We start from the raw sequence: 9,638 nt of genomic DNA, 5'->3' as shown, positions 1-9,638 counted from the left end.
GTTTTGTATTGTGTATAGTACAAACTACTGTCACTAAGAAACCATAAATATTGAAGTAGGTTAACATCAGGGCAGAATAATGGCAATCCTGCTGGTAATACTCAATTTATTTAACAAAAACAATCATTACGGATTATTTTCACTGTAAAAAAATAAAATAAAAATAATAATAATTATTCATGGGGGTTAGTATAGGGGAATGTGTAATACAATATTGTTTATGTACTGGACGTTTTCAGTACAGAGGGTGGGTTCACGACAAATACACGACCTTAATACTGTAAGGCGGCCACTGCAATTCCAAAACGTCTTACTACCATTGAAATTGTTTTCGTAGATTCCCTGGTGGTCTAGTGGTTAGGATTCGGCGCTCTCACCGCAGCGGCCTGGGTTCGATTCCCGGTCAGGGAATGGCTTTTTTTTTTTTTTTTTTTTTAATTTGTATTTATTTTGAAGAAAGAGTGCTGTTATTGGGTACACATTTAAAAAAACGTTTTACTGTATCAGAACACAAAATCAGAACACAACAGCAAACAGCTGTCAATTCTGATGAAGACACAGCAGGTGGTGCCACAGTGTAAATGAAAATATGTTCTAGTGCAGTACTAGTAAATTGCTGCATTTGAAAATGTAATGCCTACTCACCTGGTACTCTTCACATTTCTGTAGTATACATAAGATATTACAGTATTCTATTTACAATTCGGTTTTATTTATAAACACAGTATAAATTAAATATATATTTAAAAAAAATGTCATTCCCTGACCGGGAATCGAACCCGGGCCGCGGCGGTGAGAGCGCCGAATCCTAACCACTAGACCACCAGGGAAGAAGCGAATGTGATTATTAAACCTAACAATAAAAACAACGTGTGCAATTTGTATTGCAGACGTAGTGCACTAAGTGAATTCACAACAGGAGCACCAGTACCCAGGGGACAAGACTTTTTGAATAATTCACCTTATAAAATGTTGGTCGATTCAATTTCCTTATACAATGTTATACTTAACTTGAAACCCCAACTGTTTAAAATGATTTTAAGTCTCTGATTAGGCAAATTATTAGTTAAGGGTTGAATGAAGTAATTGCGAGCAGCTCGGTTGAAACAGAAACCAGCAGAGGCACATTGGGTACTCCAAGACCAGGGTTAAAAACCACTAAGTTATTTAATAATGGTAGCTTAAACAAGCTCCTTTTCTGTGTTATTCACATCTCCTGACTAGGTGGCAGTACCAAGCAGAGTGAGGATCGGGTTTGCTTGCAGACACGGTTCTTTGTCAGCTACCGCTCCTCTGTTGATTGAAGCCGTGGCTGCTCCAGCGCAGTACAGGTGTTGCACAAAACCTGCTTAGCATTATGAAAATATGCGTACATGAACGCAGACGTGTCTAACCTGTGTTGCCAAATCTCATGAGAAAAAAACAAACGGTTCTTTTTTTTAGCAGACTTGGTAACTGTGAACTGCACACTGTCCTGTGAACTTGACTCCGCCCCTTGACTCAGGCTGGGGGGGATGGGGAGAGGCATGACGTCAACAGCCAGCCAGTCTATATAAACAGCTCTCGTTGTACGTTACTCAAAATCCCTTGAGTTATTTATTAATTTTGTTAGAAAGAAAGACGCAGGGTTGTACCCAGTATTTCCTTTACAAATGGGCCCCGTTGCCTAGCGTTTATTTTCCTGAGATGTTTTTGCTGTTTGGTGCTGTCGAAAGAACTGGAAAACCGAAAAAAGACTAAAAACTAAATCAAGTATGTTTACGTAAATTCTAGTTTGGTGGGGAGATTGGTATGTGCCGTGTTGTGTTTTGAAAAAAAAAAAATGTGGACGGTGTGAAGAACCACCTAAAGCAAGGCAGATTCACCGAAATACGCTTCAGCATTTATTTACGTGTGGTTTATTAGTTGAAAGTATTTTTATATGTAATATCTGAAAGAGAAAATCCTGGTTTGTATTAATGACTGTGGCAATGTAAGAATGCTCGAAATGTTTAAGGCAGAGATACGTGGTGTTTTTTTTTTTTTTTTTTTTTTTTTTTTGTATAATTGTATATGTAATTTTATGTACATCATTTTTTTGTGTGTGTACCTTTTCAGTTTCTCATAATACGTGAAAAAAATGAAAGTGCTTCACAGCAGGGTCGGTGTTTTCTATTCATTTTTTTGCACGTATTGCAAATGTGGACGTGTCATGGAACATGCTTAACGTTAATTTTTCACATGTATTTTTGCAGTGCTGAACAGTTTGAAATGTGTTTTATTTTGGTGGACGGTGGATCTGAAAAAAAAAAAAAAAAATCAATCCCTTTACAATGTGGAGCCCCACCCCCACCCTTCAGTTCAAGATATGGTAATCTTAAACATGTTCAGCCTGGAAAGTGAAATATCTATTTACTGTTCAAGGGTTATTAGTCCATGAAGGATAGCAACACACTGCACCTCATGGGCCTGCTCTGCCCATCACTACATGGCTGTTTTTATGAGGGATCAGTTCAGTGCCCTTCACCTAAGTTCTACTTTTAAAAAAAAAAAAAAAAAAATGCCTTGTCCCATGCAAGTGGTGCCACAGACTGAAATTGAACTGGAAAATCCAGCTGTATTAAACTCATGTGCTTGCTTGGTGTTTTGCCAGAGTATATTAAGACTTTAAAAAAAAAAAAAAAAACACGCACAACCTCCATCTCCCACACCAAGAAGCTTGTTCATTTATTTGAAGTTTGTTTAAATTTATTGTATGGTATTACATTTTCTGTCTAGTCTTAGTGTGGTTTTTTACTTAGTGATAATGTGTTTTCAATGGCATCTGGCATTTGACTTTGTCTCCTCCCCAGGGTTTACCATCCCAGTACCGTGTGAAATAAGATTAGGAAGATGGCATCAATTCCCTCAGTTGGCTCACTTGTTGCAACCCATGATTATTATCGCAGTAAGTTTGAGGCTGGATATGCAGTATTTTGGTCTAGGCTAACAGTGTTTATCCAGTCTTCACCTAATTGGTGGCTAAGCAGTAATATTTGACTGATGGAGGTGGATGTCATGACTAAACATGTTGTTGTAGTGGCTAATCTATGTATTTTATAAATCCTAGTCCTACATGTGAAAACATGCACTTTACACATGACTTCATTGTTAAATGTAAGCTCTTCTAGGTTTCATGTTGCAGGTCTGACAATAGTTGACAGTTTGTTATAATAACAGATATATATATATATGTGTTTTCTCTTCCTCTGTAGGGCGCCTGGGTTCCAACTCGAGTAGCAGCTCTTGTGGAAGTTCTGAATATGCTGGAGAGGTCATTCCACACCACCCTGGTGAGCAGCTGCTTGTAACTGAAATACACAGCTACATGCAATGTTTGCATCACTATTGCAAGCAGACCAAAAGGCTGCTGTGGAATGTCATTCCTATTTGCAGGTACAATAGTAGAGTTGGTACTCGTCACTTGTGCACTTGTAATTTACCCGAGTGAGTTTTCAAATGCCTGTGGCCCAGCTCCCCTTTGACAGTGGATTGGTTTGATAATTGTCAGCTCAATGCTTTGCTTTTTTTTTTTTTTTTTTTAAAAAGAGATTGCAGGGGGTGGTTGTGTCATTGCAGCCCTCAATCGGGTGTGTCTCCATTTATTGGCATGAGCAGCAGGAAATGTTATGTCTGACAACACCTTGATCATGACTAACCTCTCATGTGTAGGGAAATCTCTTTAAAAACTACAAAATACATAGTTGGTTGAAATCTATCACTTGCATGTTGGCCTGATCCCCCCCCCCCCCCCCCCCCCCTATTTTTTTTGTTTGATATTTTGTTTTTTTTTATTTAATTTGTAGGTCTACCAAAATCTGATCCCGGTCACTGGTGGTCAAGCTTCTTCTTTGGGAAACCAAACCAGCCAACTATGACCACATTGACAGAATCTCCAAATAAGCAAGTTGACTTCTTTATCTATAAATTACAGATAGATGTGTGTAATATAATTTGGCTTTTTTGTATAATCCATCCAGACACATGTACAAAGGTTAAGGCTCTGTGTGAGTTGTGATTGACTCATTGTGTGTCTTTTTTCTTTGTAGATCTGGAACCTTTCACTTGTCTGATGACAAAGTGACCTGTGGCCTGGCTAAGGAATTGATGGCAAAACCAAGCCCAAGTGAGCCCAGCAAACCAGAGGCTGGGGCTTCATCCTGAACCTGGAACTGTGCTCTGGAATTCCATTCTGACTAACGCTAGGGACAGAGCACTATTACATGTATTACTTTTTAGAAAGGCTGCTTTTTGTGCTTTTTTAAAAAAAAAAAAAAATTACATTTTTTGTAACACTTTTTTCTTTTTTCTTTCTTACCACCTTGGGTTTTGCAGATTAATAAAATGGCCTTCAGCAGCCAACATATGTTATTTTTGGTTTGAACAAAGTATTATTGAGTTGTTTTATGGTTTCTAAAATGTGTTAAAGCAAGATGTTCTAAGAAATGGTATAAAAGCAAGAAACAGCCCAAAACTGTTGTCTTAATACAAAAGTTGTCTTGGTACTGTATCTTGGAAGCCATTTCATACAGATATTCATATTTTTATAAACTAATGGCAGCTGTGTTTGTTAGGAAAGCCTGTGTGCCCATAGCTCTAAACTGCACTTAGGGAATGCAACCAAACATTCCAACACTGTGGCATTAGAGTTTACAGAAGGGAGAATTAGCAAGACACTAGCTTGACACAGGGCTCTTGTGTTCAAATTCCCCTACAGTGCGCAATTGAGTAACTACCTACTTAATTTCTTCTTTATTGCATCATTCCCCGTGTGTGGGTTGCATAACAATTTGTCAGTGAGTGATTTATTGTTTTCTCCCTTCGGATTCATAAGCAGGCAATGCCTTGTTTTTTACTAGAATTGCTGGTCTTTAAAGCTGAACAATGATGACTCTGCAATGATGCCCAGATCAGCACCAATTAATCTTCTAAAGCACATAACATCAGCTTAATATTTGGTATTACATGTTGCAAATGCAGCATTGGCTTATGTAGGTTGTACAGCTGCAAAGTCTTATCTGCGACAGAACAGTACATGAATCGGAGGCCATATACAGTGAGTGTAAAATTGACTTAATTTTATTACATGTTTTAAAGTATAATAGTATTTCGATTTTATTTTTTAAATTTGTTTTGTAAGTCACAGATCCCAGAGATTTGTAAAAGACTGAGTTGTAATGTTGGAAGAGTAGACAAAATAATGCTGTACATATTTACAAAAACAAAACTATTTTCTAATAGCTGATAAAACATTGTGAGAAGTAGTTTCCATGTGTGCCACTAATCCTTTTACATTACCTGTTTTTCTGCAACTGGCAGTGCATTGCTCAAATAGCCTCAAATTCATTCTGGTGTGTTTCAGAGAAGGCCAGGAACTGTAGAATTATGTAACATGGTCATGCCAAAAGCTGTCTCAACCTATTCCACACTATTGGGGAAACTGCTAAGTGAGCTCAACGTGCTGTATTTTATTTGGTGTTTTACTTCAAGCTTTTGTGCTGATTGTACACTTTTTTGTGTTTATTCTTTCTCAGCCGCACATCTGTCTGAGCTTTAGCACTATCAATGAACCAATCGATTTCTATGGCCATGTACACTCCCCCCCCCCCCCCCCCCCCCTGGGGTCCAAGTTTGGCCTGCTGCCTGGTTTTTCTAATGGAATAAAACACATTTTGCCTTTTTCAAGCGGCAGGCATGAGCATCACGTAGTTCTTCTGTCTTCTCAAGCCAGTCTTTGTAACTCAGTAACATTAAAACACATACCGTTTTCCGCATCCTTCATTAGCACAGACCGTATAAAGTTCCTTTTTTTTTTTTTTTGTCTCCATCAGAGTGAGTCCGGCTTTCCGTTGCAATACCATGTTATCCTATTTTTTTGATGAAACCTTGCCAGTACTGGAGTTCTGTCCCAAACTTCCAACAAATGCACCGCTCAACCAACTTTTCTCCACAGCTGTTGGAAAACGTGTTAGGGTTTTAATTATAAAAACAGATGAAAATGTAACATTCAAGTTGCAAGACTGTCCATCTAAGTGGCAGTTCAACATTTTATACATCCTGCAACTAGGGTGTTTAGCTCTTTAATCTCTTACCCCTCTGGGATACTGTTGTGTGTCCAGAGCCACACACCACCAATACAATGTTACCAATCTGCAGAACCTCCTGCCTCTATCTCTAGCACCAAATCCATTACTTCCGCATTATGGGATAAGTAGGGGGTATAGTGGAGGCACTTGTAGGTACTGTACATATTTCAAAAACACATTACGTACATATTTGCACAAACTGTTAGATACTGCAAATTTCAAAACATTATGGACATTGATTTGCATAGTTTGTCTCAAAATTTGGAATATTATCTGATCCCCCTTTCAGAAGTACCAGGTCTGGTGTGGGCGCTCATATGCAAAAAAGAAAAAAAAAAAAAAGCTGTACCCAGCATATTAGTGAAACACACCAAAGTAGATTATTCTAGGATAAATCAGGGAAATAATGAATAATAGAGACTATTGTTTAAAAATACTGAGCAAGCTTTTTACAAAAGAGCTTCTGCAATGGCCTATGGCCATTACATATTGAGTTACCTACACTGAATGTGGTTATTTCACAGCCCCCTAGAAACCTTACCATGACCTCCAGGGGTTCACAACCTCCACTGTGAGAACTCATGCATTACCACAAGTACTAGAAAGGTCTCATGAGCTGTAAATTGGGTCAATGAATTGTGTTGTGGATAGGTCCCTTCCCAGTGTTAGGTTACTGGCATGTATAAAGCCGTGAGCGGTGTCTATTACTCTTCTGAGTCAGCGCTGACATCACAAGGAGCAATCAAGAAGTATTAAGCAAGCTAGGTGACACAATTAAGTTTTCTCATGCTCAAAGGAAGCATCTCTTACATGGGTACATCCTCACAATTATACGCAACAGTACAAGACAATACAAGAATAAACCCAGCCGAAACACCTGCTGTGAATTAATTTTTAAAACAGAAAATTGGAGAGTACAGGGTTCTGAGTCACCATGCTGCCCAAAGAAAACTGAGTTATAAGTCAATGATTTTGCTCTGCAGGTTTCTTTAAGTGTGGTCTGTAACATAAGGAGAACCCTTTCTTTTACAGGAAATACTGGTTCCTTAACATCTTGGCTGACAAACCAACACAATAATACATACCTTGACGTATGGATTTAGTGGTTAGGGGGAGGCTCCCTTCGTTGTCTTTTGACATATTGGAGATTCCAGATGAATGGCTGGAAGAGGAATTAATTCGGTCTGGAAATAATACAACATATGTTGTGACATTACATATGTATTATTATAGGGACGCTCATGTCAGTTTATAATTTGTATTTTTACAAATGTATTCCCATCGATTGCTTTACTAATGGGCTGATATAGTTTACTGCAAGTTTTTCATCTTTTTTAGGTGGATGACAAGAAGAGTTGTACAGTTCTGTGAGCAAAGCAGCCTCCATACATAGAGTAGAATATTTGAAATCATTAGTACTGGAGCATTCATTTCTCACAACTTGCTTAAGCATATAAGTATATATACCAAAAAGTAGAAAAAACAGTATGGTCTCAGTCAGTATTTTATTCAGTGTTGTTAAATCAGTTGTTAGCGTATATTTTGAATCGTTTGGTAAAGTAACTTAGTCTCTTCAGATGAATCCTATTGCACAGGTCTTAATTAAAAAGACGCATGGTGAATGGCAGCTCGATTGGATTGCATAACAGTTGTACCCAAGTTACATACTGAGCGCAGAGCAGCTTACTTCTGTAAAACTGATTCCTTGCAAGCAGGCAGCCTGGTGAGGGGACTGCGGCCATGCTGGACAACAGCTGCTCCCACGGGGGGAGGAAACGTCTGCCTTTGAACACTGGAGTGAAAACAAAGGGTTCAGCTAGAAATCATGATCCCACCCACGCCTTTCACAACTTGCAGAACACGAAACTATACATGAAGTTGCTGCTCTTGCATTTACAGCAATAGGAGTTATATAACTTACCAGAAATGATGAGTCAACGCAGTGTAAAACACAATAGGAAGCTTTTATTAGAGAACAAAGTTTGCACAACCTTTCTTATTGTTATTTGTTTCAAAACAAGGTTCATTTAATGTCCTCTGCAGGCAGCAGCAATGGGCTGGCATGTTCCAAGGAGCTGTAGAAATGCTGATTTGTTGGAACACCATAACATGCTGTCAGCAGACACATGCATGGGAGACACATGCATTTTGTGTTACGACTAATCTCTGTCCTTTGCTTTTACTGCTTTTGTTGGCTCAGCGCACTGTGTTGGAAATGTCAGCATCTCCATTTGGGATCAGGGAGAACAGTTAGAGAGCGGTTAAAGTATTCAAAGGTCTCATACAAAAATTCTACTTTGGGGATATGCTCTATGACATGGTCAATTGTGCAACATTAACAGAACTTACGATAAACTTTAAATCCATATACTGTATATGCACATCAGTGGTCAATGCATGCTGTACAAACATTTTCCACAATTCCTGTGAGACACAACTGCTCAGAAATATTTAACACAAATGATTTAACTTTTAATAGTGCTAATCTCTATGTGTCATGCACTGCTTAATCAGTAAATAACTTTTATAAGTGTTAGTGTAGAGTTAACTGGTCCTCATTGTGAAAACCAAGGTCGCTCTTTTAGTAATACTGTAATACATGGCAGGGACATTTTATGAGAAGAACATTAAGACATTATGTTGCTGCTTCTCTCTGCTCTTACTGCAGCTGATCAAAGCATAGCTAGAAGGCACTGACCACTTTGCAATGATGCTGTGGAAAAACACACTCTTGATCGACAATATCTGAAATGTTGCATTTAGGCAGTGCATTCTGCTGGATGGTTCTTTGATAGTGAAACCTGTGTCAGATCATTCTCTTCCATGTCTCCACCTGCTAGGCTTCCTTGTTCTTGAGCACATATTTTACCACACCTGCATTGCAAAGTGTGTTTTATGCTTTTCTGCAAGAACAGACCAGTAAAATAAAGTTAGATTGAACCTACCTTTGTAAGTTTGATTTCTGTTTCCTTCTTTGATTGAAGACTCCTTTAGGTTTATCTAATCTTGTTTGTAAATACCTGCATAGATATATTTTGTATTATTATTATTATTATTATTATTATTATTATTATTATTATTATTATTATTATTCTTTTTTGTGTTTGTTGTAACAATTTAGCACTTAAATGTCCAATGTTTTAAAAGCCAAGCTAAAATATATTTTTTGCCTGTTTTGCTCACTGGCATACAATAAATAGAACAGCTTACAGGGTTAAGTAAGAAAATAACATGACATGATTGGTTAAGAAACCTGAAAGGGCAGCCCTTGAAGTTTCTGAGAACTCACAGCAACAAGCAATCAAGAAAGGAGGGGCTGGAGGACAAGGGGCTTTAGTTAAGGTCATTTGAAAAAGATCTATTCAGCAAGCTGGAACTTTATTTCATAATGTATGTTTGCTGAAACAATTTATATTAGTAGCTGTGTAGTTTTTCAGTGTGACATTAGAACTAGAAAGGTTCTCTGAAGTCAGGGCGAACCTGGCTCTGGATATTGAGGGTTAGGAAGTACAGGGGTTCTACTGAACACTCTCA

The 9,638-nt window shown here is 38.2% G+C and overlaps 1 protein-coding gene, 1 long non-coding RNA gene and 2 other non-coding genes across 4 annotated transcripts; 2 read left to right on the top strand and 2 right to left on the bottom strand.

The window, feature by feature from the left end:
• The first annotated feature begins 339 nt into the window (after window positions 1-339).
• Window positions 340-411, top strand: trnae-cuc. Its single transcript has one exon. It is a non-coding gene; the product is annotated as a tRNA-Glu (tRNA).
• Window positions 412-758: 347 nt separating this feature from the next.
• On the bottom strand, window positions 759-830 carry trnae-cuc. The gene has a single exon. It is a non-coding gene; the product is annotated as a tRNA-Glu (tRNA).
• Window positions 831-1,572: 742 nt separating this feature from the next.
• Window positions 1,573-4,389, top strand: LOC121298212 (pancreatic progenitor cell differentiation and proliferation factor-like). The gene is made up of 5 exons (XM_041225181.1): window positions 1,573-1,752; window positions 2,832-2,926; window positions 3,234-3,311; window positions 3,825-3,921; window positions 4,068-4,389. The coding sequence occupies exons 2-5, from the start codon at window positions 2,872-2,874 to the stop codon at window positions 4,180-4,182; spliced, it is 345 nt and encodes a 114-aa protein (XP_041081115.1). The 5' UTR covers window positions 1,573-1,752; window positions 2,832-2,871; the 3' UTR covers window positions 4,183-4,389.
• Window positions 4,285-9,329, bottom strand: LOC121298213. Its single transcript, XR_005947265.1, has 4 exons — window positions 9,050-9,329; window positions 7,792-7,896; window positions 7,190-7,288; window positions 4,285-5,971 (listed from the first exon to the last, which is right to left on the bottom strand). It is a non-coding gene; the product is annotated as an uncharacterized LOC121298213 (long non-coding RNA).
• Between the last annotated feature and the right edge of the window lie 309 nt (window positions 9,330-9,638).

Source organism: Polyodon spathula, chromosome 23, assembly GCF_017654505.1.
Source record: "Polyodon spathula isolate WHYD16114869_AA chromosome 23, ASM1765450v1, whole genome shotgun sequence".
Lineage (NCBI taxonomy): Eukaryota > Metazoa > Chordata > Actinopteri > Acipenseriformes > Polyodontidae > Polyodon > Polyodon spathula.
The sequence above is the reverse complement of the archived record's forward strand: the minus strand, read 5'-3'. Positions and strand labels throughout refer to the sequence as shown.